Genomic DNA, 19,370 nt, shown 5'->3' with positions numbered 1-19,370 from the left:
TGGAATGCAGAACTGGAATGTTGGCTGCTCCCTAGGCACGTTTCCATGGTGACCAGGTGACAGAGGCCAAGCCAGCTGAGTGTGTGGAGTGGGGGGCCTGGCCCCAGTGTGTCTGCGGGAGTTAGGGACTTTTTCTTGGGGGGTCGAGGTGGGGCGTCTGAAATTCCAATATGGTGGGCTGGTAGGATTCTGCGGCTTCTCAATGTTTTCTATTTCTGTTAATGAGAGAGAGAGGGGAGGGGAGAGAGAGAGAGAGAGGAATAGAGAATAGAGAGATAGAAAGATCTATGAGAGAAACTGCCTCCTGCACTCTTCCTACTGGGTGTGGAGCTAAGCTGGAACCCAAGCATGTGTCCTAACCTGGAATAGAACCTGGGACCCCAGGCTGACCCTCTGTCCACTGAACTAAACTGACTAGGGCTGTTTTCTGTTTCTTGATAGCATTTGCTGTCGGTGGTGCGAGGAGGTGTCAATGGTTTATCTTGTCTGAAGTCCTTCTCTTGTTTTGTAATGAGGCTGTCAATTATCACTGGATTTCAGGGAGTCTCATTCCGGTTGCCACAGCTTTTCTTGTCACAACCACCACACAGGGATTTCATGTATGAGCAAGACTTGACACATTTCTGGGTTCTTGTCTTGGCCTTTTAGACAATGGCCTCTTGGCTTCACAGCACCCACCCCGGATGTTGCAGTCTTTGTCCTGGTGGCCCTCGCCACCTCTGCCTGGGTCAACTCTCCTCTCTCCTTGGTAGGCCACAAACTGGGTGGCCCAGGAGAAAAGTCCAAGACCAGGGGCTGAAGGAAGGCACCACACCGGGACGGAGGCCCTCCACCCCAAGAAGCTCCAGATGCCTCCGGGAGGGACCGGTGGCCTAGCAGACTGCACCCCCGTGGACACTCTCCTCAGAGGCGGGAGATGTCCAAGGGCTCGGAGCTGGAACTCCCTCCGCTAACTCCAGCAGGGTCTTCACAAGGTGAGCAGGTGCGAGCTCTACCAAAAAGATTTTTCTATAGGAAGGTTTAATAAAGTATTCTAGGGAAAACATTTTAAATTACATTATTTATCCAAAATACTATCTTTATATATTACTGGTCTATTGAAATTTTTCTTTTCAATCAAATTCCATTCATTTTTACATGATGTATGTCAATAACAGCTACCGAACAAAAAATAAGCAAACCTGTTTTCTTGTCTTCATTTTTGCTCCTCCTCCTATCTTTCTACTTCTATTTGTGAAAGTTTGAATTCCTTCTCCTTGCCCCAAGTCCGTAATTATATTGTTTCATGAAACCCACATTATAAGTTATTCATTATTTTGAATCATGACTTAATTTAAAATATACCCTTGTACACTTTCCACTTTTTCTTCTGTATTACTTTTCCCTATATTATTATACCTTTCATAATCTTGCTTTAAGATCTCTGGCTTCTGATTTTTCCCCCAATAGCTGTCCCTAGAATAGCATTGCTACAGAGAAAGAATTAAGTGGTCTGTATTTCCCTTATTTCACTCTTACTTAAATTCTGCTTTCTTTTTTTGGTTCCCTTCCTCTGATTGCTCCCTTCTGACCCATCTAGTCTATTCTTTGGCCACTTTCTTCAAAACATAGCACCAGCCTGGCTGGTGTGGCTCAGTAATTGAGGGTCGACCTATGAGGAGGTCATGGTTGGAGCATGCAGGAGGCTGCCGATCAATGATTTCCTCTCATCATTGATGTTTTTCTCTCTCTCTCTCTCTCTCTCTCTCTCTCTCTCTCTCTCTCTCTCTTCCTCTCTGAAATCAATAAAAATATATTTTAAAAAACATGGCTCCATATTAATTTCCTTCAGACAGCTTTACTTGACTAAACCCACTCCTGTTTACTCTCTGTATCACCTGACCTGTAGTAATTCATGTATAAACAATACATAATATTAACATGTACTTGGTGTTTGTTTTTGTAATTTTTATTCAATTAGTTACATATTTTCTAATATTTTATTTATATTACAGTTATTATACATCTTTGTAATGCAAATGTGTAATCAGTTGCTTAATGTCTGTCTCTTCTGTTTATAAATGTCTGTCTCCTCTTAGAATGCAAGCACGTTTGGCTAATTGCATTTGGTTGTATCCTCAGAGCCTAGAATGATATACATAGTAAGTATGGAGTAAATACTACAATGTCTTTGAAATACCATTTAGGATATTAGTAGAATAAAAGTGCTCGTAAATGCTTGCTGATTTTTTAAAACACCATTTTGTCGGGAATTTCTCACACTTTCTGTAACAGTTGGGAGGTATTTAACTGCAAGATGCAGAAAATCTAATGGACTTACCAAGCATGTCAAACTTGCGAGTTTGACATGCTTGACTTAAACTAACAGACTTAAACCAAAAGTCTAAAATAGACTAGCTATTTACTTAGCCATAGTTTAAAAGTGGGCATTTCTAGTATTGGTTTGACAGTTCAATGTTGTCACTCAGGACCTGTGTTCTTCACACCCTTCTCCTTAGTCATCCAAAGCTTGTTGGTTTTTATTCTCAGCCATAAAGCATTACAGCCCAAAGATGGTGACCACATTCTCATACTCCAAAGTACAAAGAAGAAAATAAGAAAGTGATGTCAAAAATGGGGATATTTACTCACTCTTGTCAGAATCCCAGATATCTCCCAGGCCCAGCAGCCTCCTCTAGCTCCAATGGCAAGAATTGAGTCAAATGCCTACTTTTGGGCTTACCGTGGGCAGAGAAGAAAGCACTGCTATTAATGATCAATCCTGATGCATCCCATTTGGGGGTAGAGGGGCAAAAAGAACAGGAAACTGCTGGGTATGCAAGCAACATTTTCCAACTCTTCTGCTATGTTACATGAACCACACTAAACCCTATTTTCTTCAGAACCTTCAAGCTGTTAAGATTCTTCAATCCTTTCCTTTTTTTCTCTTGATATTTTACTCATTAAGCCTTTTCCTACAGAAAAAAAACTATTTTTGCTTCAAATAGCCTATTAAAACATTTACTTTGACAACCAAAAGGTTTATTTCACTGACTTTTTACAAACTCACTTACTTTCTGCATTCTAATTCTTTTTCTTTGCAAAAATTCTGAGACATATCACATTTTCAAAAGGGAAACACATTTTTGTCGCTTCCTTTCCACTTTTCATATATACGTCTGTTTCTGAGCAGCATTAGGAACTTCTGAGGCCAAGAACATGTCTTTTCTTCTTTTTATAATTGCCAGCAGCATTTCATAAGTGCTAAATGTACTTGACTTGTCCTTTCCCTTTATGGTTAATCAGAAATATGTAAGCTTTAATAGGAAGCAATAGGAATCAGAATCTTATAGCCAAAAAGCACTGGTCATATTATAAACACCCTCTACTAACTTGTATATATTGAATTATTTGCATACTTGCTTCTTGCTGTCATTAGAACATCCCAGAACACCATGTATTTCACTCCACCTTTTCTAACATCTTTCACAGATACAAAGAAAGGAGCTGGGTTTCCATGGTAACAGAAGTATGATAGTTGGGGGTATCTGGGCATAAGTGAAATAACTCTCAGATTCAGTGGGGAGAAGAGGAATAAAGTTTTTCTTTTTTTCCTCTCCCAGCAATGCACTTCAGAAGCTAGAGACCCTGAAGTGTCACTGTACAGTGTTAAGTCTTCACAATCATACAGATTTACAGCTCTTGGGGAAAATTCGATTTCATTTCATCTCATTTTTATCTTGTCTTTCTCATAAACATGTAGACACAAATTTTTATTAGGTTACTCTCAAAATAGAACATTCATGCTGGGGATGATTAAGGATAGGGAGACAGACACCCAACTCCCACCCAAATCTTCAAAATTCTCTACATGTCCTGACATCCTTTCTTATAGCAGCTAAACCTTCAACCAGCATTTCACATACAGACCACCATACAAGACAATGTATGTGTTTCTACTTACCTTTCTTTTGCCTCTTAGTGAGAAAAACCCACTTTTATGGCAGCATTGTGAATGAAAATTGAGGCCTGTTAGTATCAGACATAAGAGGTACAACTATCCTGAGGCCTACAGTCTCTACACTTCTCCTGATCAAGGAAATCGGCATTGATGAAAGGTCAGGGAAGATAGCCGGAGAAAGGTCAAAAACTTCTCTTATTCTCTGTTGTCCTAAGTGGAGTGACAAAGGAGCAAACTCACTGTGTGTGTGTGTGTGTGTGAACTTCTATCAGATGCACTACAATCCAGAGCTGCTCACCTTCTAGGGACGGAAGAAATGAAACCAGTTGCTTAAGCTTACATCTGGACCCAGAACCCAAATGCAAATTTCTAAAATAAAGTAAAAATCACTGAACCTGCACCTTTACTCCTTGCAAAGTGAAAGGCTTTTCAGCTGCACTGGAATGCAAGGCACTACCCAGGTACTAAACAGAGAGAAAATTTGGTGTTTCTTAACTCTGTTAACACCTCCCCCGTCCACCCCCCCAAAAAAGCCTAAGAAATTCTTATCACAATGCACAATTTGAATTTTAAAAGAGACAGACAGCCTGTTGGTTTGTTTGTAGCTGTTACTAAGCTAACGTAACCACAAATGAACACCCATGTTTTACACAAAATGTAAGGCTTCTATAAACCTAGGTGAACACTGTGTTCTTCTATAAAATCTCTTGAAACATCCCTTCCAAAAAAAAAGCTCAGATATGAAGCTTCATTTCATATCTATGTGAGCTCTCTTAATTTTAATTCACTTATTCACATTACTAGATTAGAATAAAATATCAGATCATCTTTAGTTTCAATTATCTTAAAACATTCTTTTGCAAATTGCCTTCACTGCCAATTCTGGCAGCTCAGATATAACTTTTCGTATGTGATATAATCAAGAAATAATGATCGAGTTATATTCTACTACATATTTTGACAAGACACGTGCCCTCCATTATTTTAAACAAAAATTCGGTGTGTGTTATACTATAGATAGATAATGCAAATGTAAGTTATCCATTCTAATATAATGGATCGAAAAAGGGCACTGCCAAACTGGAGTGCATCTATGTAGAAGTTTTGATAAGTGACAGAAAAGATGATAAAAGAACACCTGTTTTTTCAGGGAACTCAGATCAGAATCCCCTCTACACGACGACCTTGTGAGGAAGAGAGAAGAGGTATGCCATGATAAAACATCAGAACTATAGAAACGTACCGTTCCCAAGAAATGTGACTCAGCAATGGATGAATGCAGACTAGTTTGAGAAGGACATCATTTACGGAAGGTAAATTCAGTAACAATTACAAAATATAATCCAAAATACTTGGGGCTATAACTTCTAAATTTGACGTTATGGGTAAGAGAGTGTGTAATTAACATCTAGCAATACAGAGAAACAGAAGGTACGTTTTAGAACTGAACTGTAGGAGGGACGCACGGAGGACCCATGCAACTGCTGCAGTACGTCTCCCGAAGCACGGAAAAACGCCTCACCCTGCAGACAAAAGTCCCTGTTTTCTCCATTCATCCCACAGTTCAGCCCACAGCCCTCAGCACTATTTTCATGCTCGTCATTTAGGTAGGATGCCGCGGAGACAGAGTTAAAAGCGGCATTCACCATTCTCGCCTGAAAAGCATCTTGCTCCAGGTCCTCAGCCTCGGACTCCTCCCAAACCCTGCTAGCCCTGGGGCTGTCTCCTCACTCCCCCGCCCTTGGTGGCAGGGGAATCGCGAATTCTGGTTGGCTCAGCTCGAGCTTCGTCATTCGTCAGCTCACCTACGATTGGCTGGCAGCGCACGCGCAGGAGCAAACGCCCCGCCTGGCCTGGCAGTGGGAGGTGGGCCGGCTGTTCCTGCCACTAGCGGTTTTCCCCCTATGGGCGGCGGGAGAGGGGGCATGGGAAACACGTGGTACGAAGCGAACCTCTATTGGCCAAGGACGGTAGCACGGGGTCCGGAGACGCGGTCTGGTTGGCTGGAATGAACCCCAGCTTCCTACTGGTCTCCTAGCTGGCTGTTACTATGAGGCGCCCTGAGGCCCTTTCCTGCGGTTCGGGGCTCCGCGCTCCCGGTTTTCCAAACGCCCACTGTTGACAGGGCGTGGGAAGGGCTCCATTTCAGCCCAGCGCTGAAGAAGGCGGGGCTGGGGGAAGGTGGCCCGATTCCCGGCGACGTCCCCGGGCGTGGGCCGGGTTTTCTTAGTCTCTGGCCTTCGTCTCGGCATGGATTGCAGTGATCTGTCACCTCTCACTCAATGTCCTGACCCTTAAAACAACGCTTAATTTTATTGTACTTATCTTCGGCCCCTTAAACAAAGCTCGCTGTGTTTATACAACTTAAAATTCAAGCTCTCCGGCATGCTGACAGACTGGGTCGTGTCGGGAAAGACCCTCATGCCAAGGCCGCCTTTTGGACCTTGTCCGTCTCTCCTTAGACACTGCTGGAGGCTGCTCCGGTCCCTCTCTAACCTCTTGTCCCCGCCAAATTCTGAGCGTGGGATTCTCAGGTTGGCGCGGTTCCCGGCGCAGGCGGACGAACTGCGCACGCTCAGTACGCCCGCCCAGCGGCGGGCCAGGGAGTGCGGGCCAGGAGGTTGTTGAGTGGCAGAGGTGGTTGTTTACCTAAGTGCGGGCAGAGGCTTCCGCCCCGCGCAGAGCCTCCCGGGAGCGCGCGGCCGGTCGCCTAGGCGACGGGAGAGCGGGGGCGGGGCTGCGCCGCCGGGGCCCCGCCCCTGGATGCCGAGCCCCGCCCCCGGCAGCGCTGCGGCTGGAGCGTGGGCTCGGGCGCGCGCTCCGGCGCCGGGGAAAGCGGCGGCGGCGGCCGGCGGAGAGCTGGGCGTGGAGGCGCGAGGGGCGGGGCGGGAGGACAGCACTGCGGGCCGGCGGCTCCGGCGGCTCCGGCGGCTCCCACTCGCTGTGCGCTCTCAGTGCCCGCAGGCGCCTGCGGAGCCGCATTGCCGCTCGGCTCGGCCCATGCCCGCCGCCCCCTCCGCCGGCGCCCGGGGGGCTGCAGCGGCAGCGAGGCGGGAGCGGCCGCGTCAGGCGGCGGGGTGGGCCGCCGGGGCAGGGTCCAGGGACGCAGCGCGGCGGGCGTAGGTCTATGTCGCGGGCGGCGGCGGCGGCGACGGCCGCGGAGGGACGATGCGCGAGTACAAAGTGGTGGTGCTGGGCTCGGGCGGGGTCGGCAAATCCGCCCTGACCGTGCAGTTCGTGACCGGCACCTTCATCGAGAAATACGACCCCACCATCGAGGACTTCTACCGCAAGGAGATCGAGGTGGACTCGTCGCCGTCGGTGCTGGAGATCCTGGACACGGCGGGCACGGAGCAGTTCGCGTCCATGCGGGACCTGTACATCAAGAACGGCCAGGGCTTCATCCTCGTCTACAGCCTCGTCAACCAGCAGAGCTTCCAGGACATCAAGCCCATGCGGGACCAGATCATCCGCGTGAAGCGGTGAGCGGGCTCGGGGCGGGGGCGGGGGGCTTCGCGGGGCGGCCGGGCGGCCCCCGTCCCGGGGCCGGAGCGCCCTCTTCTTTCTCCCCGGTGCGCGGGGGTGGCCGTGGACGGAGGGAGCGATCTAGGAAAATGTCTCTGGGGTCTTAGGCTTTTATAATATTTTTTTCCATGTTGCCAGCATCACTGTCATCATCTTGAGTCTCACATTGGAGTGCTTTGTTTGTTTTCACACCTCCAATTTTGCATCCCGCGAACCCAACGGCGCAGCTCTTTGTCTCATGGATATTATTAGTAGCGCTTGGGCAGAAAGAACCCCAAAGGAAACAAAGTTTAAAACTTGCAGAGAGGCTTGAGGGGTGAGTTGGTTTGTGATGGGAAGAGGGCAGCTGTGCAAGGATAGTGGAGACATGTTCAGACTGAACGAAAACAAAAAAAATCTACCTTTGCAATATTGGACAGCAAACATGACACATACAGTGTTGCGTCCTGTAAAAAATGTCAAGTCGAGAGGAAAGAGACCTTGCTCATCTCATAAGCGATTGAATGGTGCCAAGACGTTTTAAAAATGGACTCTTCAATTAGGGTGAAACTTTAAAGACAGATTATCAGATTATTTGAAGACATCCTAACAGCGCAATGGGGTTGAGAGAATATTAGCATGTAGGAGATCAAATATGCCGTTCACATTAAGGAATACGGCTTAACTTTTTAAAAAATTTACCAGTAGCTGCCTTACCCCCCGCCCCCTCAAAAAAAAAAAAAAAAAAAAAAAAAAAAAGAGGAGGGGAAAAGAAGGCATTCCTGGAAACAAAACAGAAGTTTCTTCAAAGTTGTGACAAGTATATTATCTCTTCTTTTTGCTGTTTTAAAAGTATATTATCTAGTGTAAAGTTAATGCAGCTAAGGTCTTTCCTAATATAAACTATGTACTTTGGAAATATGGCTGGTAGTTTAAATGGCTTAAAATGTTTGTTTTTTTCTTAAATTGACTGCATTTTTCCCTATTTCAAACGTTAGAAGTGTAATAATATCTTAGTTCAAAGTTTTAGCAAATTTTTCTAATTACTGTTTAATTACATATTACTGTTTTGTCTGGGTCTTATAATTGGGTAATACTTGTTTATAATTTTGATATAGTATCTTTTTCCCCACATAATTCTGCCTATAACTTAAAATTAGGAGACATTTACAGAAAGATAGTTGTAGGTGTACTGTAGATAAAACCACATCACAAGTCAGTTTGAGTTTACTCAGTGAGAAAGAGCAAGGACCAAGTCACGCGTACTCAAGGGGTGCTCAAGAAATCATTATCAGCGGTGGATTTTTTAAAAATGTTTTTATGGATTTTAGAGAGAGAGAAAGAGAGAAGGATGAGGTAGAGAAACATTGATGAGAAACATCAGTCAGCTGCCTCCTGCACGCCCCCTACTGGGGATGAAGCCCCCAACCTGGAATCCAACTGGTGACTTGGTTCATATGTGAGTGCTCAACCACTGAGCCACACTGCTGGGCACCAGCGGTGGATTTTTAATCCAACATATGGATCAAAGGGTAGATCCTCTCCCCAAGACCACCGTCCCCATTAACTCATTGATTATATACTGTAATACCTAAACTAAAATGTTGAATATTATTTCTTGGATTAAATTTCAAACTAGAATAAAGTAGATCTTTTCATGGCCTCTGCTGCTGTTCTAAAATATGAATCTGACAGCTTTTTACTTCTCCATTCTCATTTAACAATGCGTTTTATTTAACCCACTGTATCTAGAATACAGTATTATAATTTAGTTCTGGCCGGTGTTTCTAAGTGGTTAGAGCGTGGTTCGATTCCGGTCAAGGGCAAGTACCTGGGTTGGTTGCAGGTTCGAAATGGGCCCAGTCTGGGCACATATGAGAGGGAACCAGTCCATATGTCTCTCCCTCCACCTCTCCCCCCGACTCTCTCTAAAAACCAATGGAAAAAATATTCTTGGGTGAGGATTAACAAAATAAATATATAAAATATATTATCATTCAACATATAATCAATATTCAAAAATTGATGTATTTTACTTTCTTTTTCATACTAATTTTTTCTTTTTGTTTTTTTTTTAAATATATATTATTTTATTTTCGAAGAAGGGAGAGGGATAGAAAGATAGAAACATCAGTGAGAGATAAAGATTGATAGGCTGCCTCTTGCACGCCTCCTACTGAAGTTTGAGCTCGCAACCCCAGCATGTACCCTGACCGGGAATTGAACTGTGACCTCCTGGTTCATGGGCCAGTGCTCAACCACTGAACGACACAGGCTAAACCAGCTGTGGGCAAACTACGGCCCGCGGGCAGGATCCGGCCCGTTTGAAATGAATAAAACTATTGAAAAAAAAGACCGTACCCTTTTATGTAATGATGTTTACTTTGAATTTATATTAGTTCACACAAACACTCCATCCATGCTTTTGTTCCGGCCCTTCAGTCCAGTTTAAGAACCCATTGTGGCCCTCGAGTCAAAAAGTTTGCCCACCCCTGGGCTAAACCATACTAATTTTTCAACATCCAGTATGTTACTTACATTGTGGAACATCCCAGTTCAGACCAGCCATGTCTTAAGTGCTCTAACAATAACTACATGTGGCTGCTGGCCACCATATTGGATAGTGCAGGTATAAGTGTATATATTTTGGACTTAATGAGATATATTTTAAAGTGTCCAACACAGTACTTGAACAAAGAAATTGCTCCAAAATTCCAGTTGTTCTTTTATTAATAATAACTTTGTCACCTTTAAATTTTATCCTTAATATAAATGTAATATTATAGAAAATAAATTTGTGGTTGCATCTTTAATTTCTAGTGTAGACACGATGAGGCTAAAAAGCAGTTAAGATAAAAACAAGATTTTGTTGGTCCTAGTGAGCTGGTTTAGTGGATAGAGCGTCAGCCTGCATACCAAAGGGTCTCGGGTTCAATTCCAGTCAAGGGCACATATCTGGATTGCAGGCTCCTCCCCGGCCCAGGCCCTGGTCGGGGCTCATGCAGGAGGCAACCAACCTATGTACTTCTCTCACATTGATGTTTCTCTCTGTCTTTCCTTCTCTTTTCCACTCTTCCTAAAAATCAATGTAAAAATATCCTCAGGTGAGGATTAGCCCACACACACCCACAAAAGGTTTTGTTGGTGTTCTCTTAAAATACTTTTTCTTATTAAGGTCTAATGTTAAGGGGCAAAAGAATGAACATTTAACTTCAAGTCTAGTGCTAATGTATGGCCAAACAGTGGAAGAGAGCTTTTCAATTGTTATTGTATGGAAGGTTTTGCTTTAAAAAAAAATGTGAAACAGGCCAGTACTCCTTTAAATATTTACAAGTGCACAGATATATACATATGTACACAATCGTTTTTCAAACCAAGTGGGCTAACCGAAAATTACTATATAATTTATATGCTTTTTTTTTTTTTAACTTTGGATGAGATCACACAAGGAAGAGTGATAGGGATACAGAAAATGTTTCCAGTGGAATAACACTAGAATTCTTTCTGATTTCATAACTGCTTTTCTCATTCCTCCCAGGGTAAGCCATGGTCCAGACTTGAAGTATCCTTGAACAAGGCATGTTATTCTTAGGATAAAGCCCAGGAATCCGCAATGTGACCTTCCCAGGCATGCAGAGTGCGCTCTTGGCCTTCCTGCCTTTGCAGCCTTACCTCTTGCAACATTCCTCATCCCTTAGATGCCAACACCCAGACCTTCTTTCAGTCTTTTCAGAGTCTGTCTCTGAGCTTTTCTTCTAGTGGAAATCTTCCACCTTTTGCAGAGTTAATTCCTAGACTTCCCCCTCAGGGAAGCTTTCCTCCTCCTCCTCAACTGAATAAGTCCTTCCCATCTTCCCCCTCTATATTAACTTCTTGCCTCACCCATTTCCCAGCCACAGGTACTTCAGACTTCAGTGGCAACCTGTACTTCCCTCTTTCTGAGGCACTCATAAAGCTTAGTTATTTGTGTGGTGATTTATATACTATTGATCATTAAACTCTGATGTGGGCAGCACAGCTACTGGTACATAGAAACAATCAAGAAAAATATGTTGGAAAAAACTAGGGTTCAGAGAGGAACATATTTTTATTGTACTTTGGCCTCAGTTTCCCCAAACATTTTCATTTTATAGATGGAGGAAATGGTTCTTTAAAGTTCATTTTGCAGATGAGGTAGGTGATCTTCCTTCAGCTCTAACATTCTGTGAGAGTTCTTATATCTAGTTAGGGCAACAGGATCAGAGGTAAAGTTTAATATGAACCATAAAAAATCCAGAGCACAGGCCAGCATTATGGCTCAGTGGTTGAGCGTCAACCCATGCATCGAAAGGTTGCTGGTTCTATTCCTGGTCAGGACACATGCCTGGGTTGGGGGCTCAATCCCTGATGAGGGGGGGTGCAGGAGGCAGCCAGTCGATGTTCTCTGTTATCAATGTTTCTACCTCTCTCCCCTCCCTTTCTCTCTCAGAAAAAAAAAAAAAAATCAATAAAAATATGTTTTAAAAAAATCAGGAGCACATCCGTGGCTGGTGTGGCTCTGTTGGAGCATCATCCCGTGCACCTAAAGCTTGCCAATTTGATTTCTGATCAGGGCACATACCTAGGTTGCGGTTCAATCCCAGTCAGGGAGGCAACAGATCGATGTTTCTCTCTCTTTCCCTTCCCCTCTCTCTAAAGTCAGTAAAACATATCCTTGGGTGAGGATTAAAAAACTAAAAATCAGGAGCACAATATTAGTGGGAAATGACATGGGAAATACATAGAATATGTTTGTTAGCTATTAATGAAATAGACCAGATTGGCTAAACCAGGAATTAATATAGAGGTGTGAGAGGAGGTAAGGCTTAAAAATGTGAAGTTACATGATAAGGTTGAAGACTTTGGACTTGATCTTAGAAGTCAAGGACCATTATCAAAATTATTATAGAAATAGTAACATGGTGGTGATATGATATATGGCTTAGTGGCAAAGAACAGTCAGGAGGAATAGTTGTAAAATATTGTAATATTCTATCGTTTCTACATGAAGTGTAAAGGTTCTGAATTAGCATGGTGTTTTTAGTAACAGAGAGAATGGATGGAATTAATGTTGTAAAGAATGAATTAAAGTGAATGGGAGAAGAAGAGGGAAAGGTCGGAAGTAACTGACATTTTGAAAATGAGTGAATAGAATTATGGCGGAATAGCTGGGGAAGATTATTTTAAGCTTTGGAGGTAGTAATCATCCACATAGATCCACCTAATAAATAATTAGTATATTTGAGTAAAGCCTGAAACATCATTTATGTATGAATATAAAAGACTCAGGGTGAGCTGTGTAGTTCAGATTTGTAGAGTGCATGAAATCTATTGTGTAGAGTCTAGAGATAGAAATGAATGAATATGGCCAGAAATAGAAATTAGAAATGAATATAGCCAAGGATAGAGCTTGAAAGTTGTAAGCTATATGGAGACTTCATACTTCGCAATAGGCTAGAAGGCATGGGGTGTTTTAAGATTGGGAAAAAGGCTGGAAAAAGGTGGTTGCTTTGCACTACCGAAAGTGAATAAGTTTCTATTTTTTTTAATTAATATTTCTGTATCATATAAGTGATTACTTTCAAATGACACAAGTGATTTCACTTTTGCTCTTCAAAATAAGAAGCCATATAAAAACCTACTCTTAAAGTAGAGGCAGATTGCCAATTGCTACACATAAATCTTGACTGGTAACAGATTGGTGCTGTGAGCCAAAACCTGGGAACACATCAAATGATGTTTGTTTTAAGTAAGTGAACTTTCTGGAGTCTATCACCATTCCTTCCTCCAGAAACACCTCCTTGCCCAATTTGATATCTCCAGGAACCAAAATTGTAATAAAAATCTGGGCCTCCAAGGTACAGATCATAATAGCCATGAGTCACTTTTTACAACCCAATTTTTTTCTGAAAGGGAATGTTTTTTAAGTTCACTTTGCAGATGGAGTAGATGGCCTCCTTTCAGCTCTGACATTCTGTGAGTACTTCTATCTAGTTCGTTCACTGAGAGAAGAGGTAAAGTTTAACCAGTTAACTGCCACGCGTCCAAAATGGAAACGATCCCCACACGCCACGATATTTTGAATTTAATTTAATTTAAAAAATCAATTTGCAATGAATATTATAAAAATAAATATATTACTGGGAGAAACCAAGATGGTGGCATAGATAAACACCAGGAAATTGCTGCCTCCCACAACAACTTCAAAACAAACAACATAAAGACAAAACGGACATCATCCAGAACTACAGGAAGGCTGGCTGAGTGGAAATTCTACAACTAGAAGGAAAGAAAAGCATGCTGAGAGCCAGAGGAGCTGCGGAAGTAAAGTGCAGAGGTACGGAGGCTCGCGCGCGCAGAAAGGGGCTGGCACCTGAGGACGCGGCTGTCTTTTTGAATCGGGAGGGAGTCACAAGCTCCCGACTGCTCTGAACTCCGGTTCCGGGAAGTCTCTGGGGACCCAGGACTCATACGGGGAGAAACTGGACTGTCTGGCAGTGGGCAGAACTGGGAACTTGAGGTCGGCTTTCCCTCAGAGGTGCTTACAGCAATTACCCGGACACTGAGACGCGGGGCCCCTTAGGGCAGGGCTGAGAATCCGCCATAGCGGCTTGCTCGGCCCTTTGATTCCCTGAGACCCCGCCCCACCCAGGCTGCAGCAGAGGCTTTTGCATATGAATGCCCCAGCCTTTGCAACCTGAAAATTACCTAACTGCAGCTGGGCCAGACAGACCCAGAACTTCCAAGAGAAGGCCCAAGGCCCCACAGCAGCTTGCATTGCTTCACAGCTGGGCCTCATCAGGGTACCTCCAAACTCCAAAAAAGGAAGGGGAATCTGCAGTTCTCTTTGTAGCTCCTGCTGTTTAACCTCAGGCAGAGGCTAAATTAGCACCTCCTTAGATCCAAGAGCCAGTGTACCCAGTGGTCAGAGGGGGACCATCCAGATTACAACCCCTCAGATCCATAAGGGACACACTCAGGGAGCAGACTCAGTGAGCACCAAAACCCCACTGAAGCAAGTCTTGCCCAAGAAGGGTGTCTTCAGCACAGAAGTTCTCCCACTGCAGACACAGCTAATTCTCATTGCCATTTGGCCTGGAGGTCAATTCCTCCCAGTGATCCTACAACAATCAAGGCTTAACTACAACAAGACTGTACACAAAACCCACAAGGGGGTGCACCAAGAGTGTCCACCTCAGGTAACTGGGGAGGCTGAGCCACTGGGCCCTACAGGACACCTAGCACACAAAACCACTCTACCAACACAGGGAAGCAGCCAAAATGCGGAGACAAAGAAACAGGTCACAAATGGCAGAAATGGAGGAAAGCAAACGACTGGATATAGAGTTCAAAACCATGTTTATAAGGTTTTTCAAGAATTTTATGGAAACCGCCGATAAATTTAGTGAGATCCTCGATAAATCTAGTGAGACTCTCGAGGATATGAAAAAGGACCAACTAGAAATTAAGCATACACTGACTGAAATAAAGAATAATATACAGAGATCCAACAGCAGACAAGAGGATCCCAAGAATCAAGTCAAAGATTTGAAATACAAAGAAACAAAAAAGACCCAACTGAAGAAGAAAAAAGAAAAAAGATTCCAAAAATATGAAGATAGTGTAAGGAGCCTCTGGGACAACTTCAAGGGTACCAACATCAGAATTATAGGGATACCAGAAGAAGAGAGAGGGCAAGATATTGAAAACCTATTTGAAGAAATAATGACAGAAAACTTCCCCTTCTTGGTCAAAGAAATAGACTTACAAGTCCAGGAAGTGCAGAGAACCCCAAACAAAAGGAACCCAAAGAGGACCACACCAAGACACATCATAATTAAAATGCCAAGAGCAAAAGACAAAGAGAGAATCTTAAAAGCAGCAAGAGAAAGACAGTCAGTTACCTGTAAGGGAGTACCCATACGACCGTCAGCTGATTTCTCAACAGAAACCATGCAAGCCAGAAGGGAGTGGCAAGAAATATTCAAAGTGATGAATGCCAAGAACCTGCAACCAAGATTACTTTATCCAGCAAAGCTATCATTCAGAATAGAAGGTCAGATAAAGAGCTTCACAGATAAGAAAACGCTAAAGGAGTTCATCACCACCAAACCAGCATTATATGAAATGCTGAAAGGTATTCTTTAAGAAGAAGAAAAAGGAACTCTTACCATTTGTCACAGCATGGATGGAACTGGAGAGCGGATAAATACCACAGGATCTCACTCATTTGTGGAATATAAGGAACAACATAAACTGATGAACAAGGACTGATCCAGAGACGGAGAGGCATTGATTGGACTGTCGGGCCTTGGAGGGAAGGTAGGGGAGGGTGGAGGTAAGGGGGAAAGACCAACCAAAGGACTTATATGCAAGCATATAGGCCTAACCAATGGACACGGACAACAGGAGGGGTGAGGGCATGAGCAGGGGGTAGGGGGGTAGAGGGTAACGCGATAAGGACACATGTAATATCTTAATAAAAAATATATATATAAATAAATAAATAAATAAATAAATATATTACTCACAATTCGGGTGTTCTTAAATATTTTCAGTTGGAAATCCTCATGAAAACTGATTTTAAAGTCGGTCTATAGACGCTTATGGCAGGCAAATGGTTAATATAAACCTTAAAGAACCAGCAGCCTGTGATCTGCAAGTCTTATCTAGTTAAGATTTGGTAATTATATTAATAAAGTCTATAATTAGGGGAATCATTATAATGACTTTTTTAAAAAATATATTTTATTAATTTTTTACAGAGAGGAAGAGAGAGGGATAGAGGGTTAGAAACATCGATCAGCTGCCTCTTGCACACCTCCTACTGGGGATGTGCCCGCAACCAAGGTACATGCCCTTGGCTGGAATCGAATCCGGGACCTTTCAGTCCGCAGGCCGACGCTCTATCCACTGAGCCAAACCGGTTAGGGCCATTATAATGACTTTTTAAGGAGAGGGCACAAAAGTAATTTAAATAGCCTGCCAACCATTCTACTGCACACAGTCAAAAATATCACCTGTCTCTGCACATTGATAAATCCTCTGACAAGAACAAGTGAGGGATTTGAAAGGTGATGTGGCTGACCATTGAATGAGAAATATTCAGGCCACTAAGCAAGTTGGGTAATGTTGACTTTCTCGCTCTTTTAGGAAAAAGTTGGACAATTACTTAACAGATAAACATTAAGGAGGAGATGGAGGAACTGATAAAATGTTTCTAGAGGATACAACCAATGGAAGTGCCACCAAAGTTGGAAAATGTTTCATTTGAGTAATTTAATTTCTATACGCTATTTTCTTTGAAATTACATATGGCACATAAAAATGCATACATTATACTTTCATACACATTTCTAAGCAGCCATCTTTAAAACCATGTTTACCATACTTATTATAAGGTGTGTTTTTTTCAAGGATAATTTATTTTTACACAGTTCTTCTCTTAGCCATTGTCTTCAGAACCTAAGTCCCTGGGGAAGGATGTGTGATTCTACACTTAGGGTTTCCTTTGCTTCTGTTTCAATTTTGCCCTATTATCTGTTTCTCTCCATCTGTTCTGACCTACTGTGTGTGTTTGTTTTTGTGATTGTATGTTCTTACGTTTTTTTGGCCTATTATATAACAAGAGTTGTAAATTCTTTAAATTATTTTTGGAAAAATAGTTGAGTGTGTATATGAGTAGACTTTTAAATGAGCTTAAACTGATGGACACAGAATAGGAGCAAAAGTAAAAATTAAAGATAGTATTCCTGTGGGAAATATATCATGAAATTTTAGTGGTGTGCAGAGATATGCCATATATATTTGCCTTTTTATTTACTTGTTACTTTGACAGTTGTGGTTCATTATATTAAAAATTATTCTCAGCCTGACAGGGAAAAGTTTCTTAAACATACATTTATGTTTTATCAGATCAAACTGAGTCTTTCAGTAGAATAGTATCAATAAATGTTAATGCTATTCTTTTAGACATCTGCATTTTAATAAAAGGTATAAGTAAAATATAAATATATTGGTAAAGTTTAAGGTTATAAAATACTTAAAAATAGCTAACCTCTAGTTGCTACGATTTTAACATGATATATACCGAACATAATATTTGAATAAATGTAACTTGAGACTTCTAAAAGATTGAAAGCTTTTTTAAACTATCAGACCTAATACAATAGCCCAGTTATTTTCCCTTTTATTCTTGTAGGAAAACTCTAATACACCTACATTACCCTGACTTTTAATATATTTCAGTTAAATTAAGCGTCACTGCTATGAAATAATATTTTTTTAAGCCTGTGAGTCAAAATAAGGCTACTGGGTATCTGAATCAAATACCAATAGCATACTATATTGAAGTCATGGTTTGGGAAGTCCAGAAACAAAGCAACAATTGGAATCGAACCTGGGACCTCTGGTCCGCCGTCTGACGCTCTATCCACTGAGCCAAACCAGCTAGGGCTAAAGTGTAACTTTTGAGAAAGTATTTATTACTGTTTGTTGTGCATGTTAGAAATATAAGGACATACTTCTGTAATTTTGTTTGTTCTGATAAGGCAGGATAGGGCTCTTGTTCAGACTAGTATGTGATTGCAGGGATTCTCTAGTACTGCAACAGGTTGCTGAGGGGGTTTTGGAAACTGATGTTTTGAAGCAGTTTGCTGCATCTGTCCAGGAAAATATATTGATTCAGCTCTCCCTATAAGACAGTAAAACTAGATGAAGATAACTATACTTACATATGTATTAAAATCAATTAGTAAAATCACCCAAGAGAAACATTGTAAACCTTTACTTAAAACATTTAGTATTACTTCTCATGCTTTCCTAGGAGTATCCCCTTAAAAATTAATAATTCAAATGTGGAAATCCTACATTATATTAATAATTCAGTACATATTAGTATTTTCTTCTTTACTAGGTATCTTTGCAACTCTCCAAATATGAAATCTTAGAGTGTTTTTCTGTTTTTGCATGGAGAGTTTTGTTCTAAATTCATCCTACTCTTAACTTAGTTCTCCAGTGACCATAACAAATACTATATATATAATAATTGCTGTAATTCAGTGTTTTATTTAATTGTGCATATTGGTCTAATCTCATCGTTGAAGACAGTTAAGCGTTACTGTCATTAAAGCTGAGCTCCAGTACATATTATATAGTTAGGGTCAAGTTAACGTCATCTGTCTCTCAATTTCCTCATCAGTAATATAATGTAATAAACAATGAGGTACTGAATGTAAAGTGTTTCTTTGCATAGGAGCTCTAAAATATCAGTAAAAAATGTTTCACCAAAATTTAGATAAATAGGATTAAAGTCCAGGCATTTATTTGACTTTATAAAACAATGTACTACCTCATGATTTCTTAGGAATGAGACTCTGTTGCCTTATCATATCCAGATAAATTATATAGCTAATCTAGTATTTCAATTCCATTTTTTCCTTTGCTTTCTCCTCTTTATCTGAAATGATAGTAGAGTATGTTAGAGAACCTAGGGCACAGACGCTGATTGCTTTGAGTCTTTCTCTTGCCCTGGAGACTGTTGGCTTTAAATGATGACAATATGTTTTTGTGGCTCACAGAAAATGGTGATGATTTTTTTATACATATAACTTAAATATTAAAAATACTTTATAAAAAGCAGTCAGGCATAAATATTAAATATTTGCTAAATGACATTTTTCTTTTTAAATGTTGATAGTATTACAGATGTTTCCCATTTCCCCCCTTTTTCCCCCCTCTGTCCAACCCCCACCCCACCCTAGGTGACATTTTTCTTTTTAAAACTGTTGATTTAGACCTTTTTAAAATATATTTTTTTATTTTTATTTATTTCAGAGAGTGAGGGAAGGGGGGAAAGAGAGATAGAAATATCAGTGATGAGAGAGAATCATTGATCAGCTGCTTCCTG

At 41.8% G+C, this 19,370-nt stretch overlaps 1 protein-coding gene across 1 annotated transcript in view; it reads left to right on the top strand.

The window, feature by feature from the left end:
- The first annotated feature begins 6,802 nt into the window (after window positions 1–6,802).
- RAP2A (RAP2A, member of RAS oncogene family) overlaps window positions 6,803–19,370 on the top strand; it is a 32,222-nt gene continuing 19,654 nt past the window's right edge. Inside the window, exon 1 of the mRNA XM_036299024.1 lies at window positions 6,803–7,422. Coding sequence (XP_036154917.1) covers window positions 7,109–7,422 — 314 coding nt within the window. The 5' untranslated portion in view covers window positions 6,803–7,108. The remainder of the gene's footprint in view (window positions 7,423–19,370) is intronic.

This window comes from Myotis myotis, unplaced genomic scaffold (genome assembly GCF_014108235.1).
Source record: "Myotis myotis isolate mMyoMyo1 unplaced genomic scaffold, mMyoMyo1.p scaffold_m19_p_3, whole genome shotgun sequence".
NCBI classification, from domain to species: Eukaryota; Metazoa; Chordata; class Mammalia; order Chiroptera; family Vespertilionidae; genus Myotis; species Myotis myotis.
Note: the sequence above shows the minus strand (reverse complement) of the source record. Positions and strands in the feature narration are given on the sequence as shown.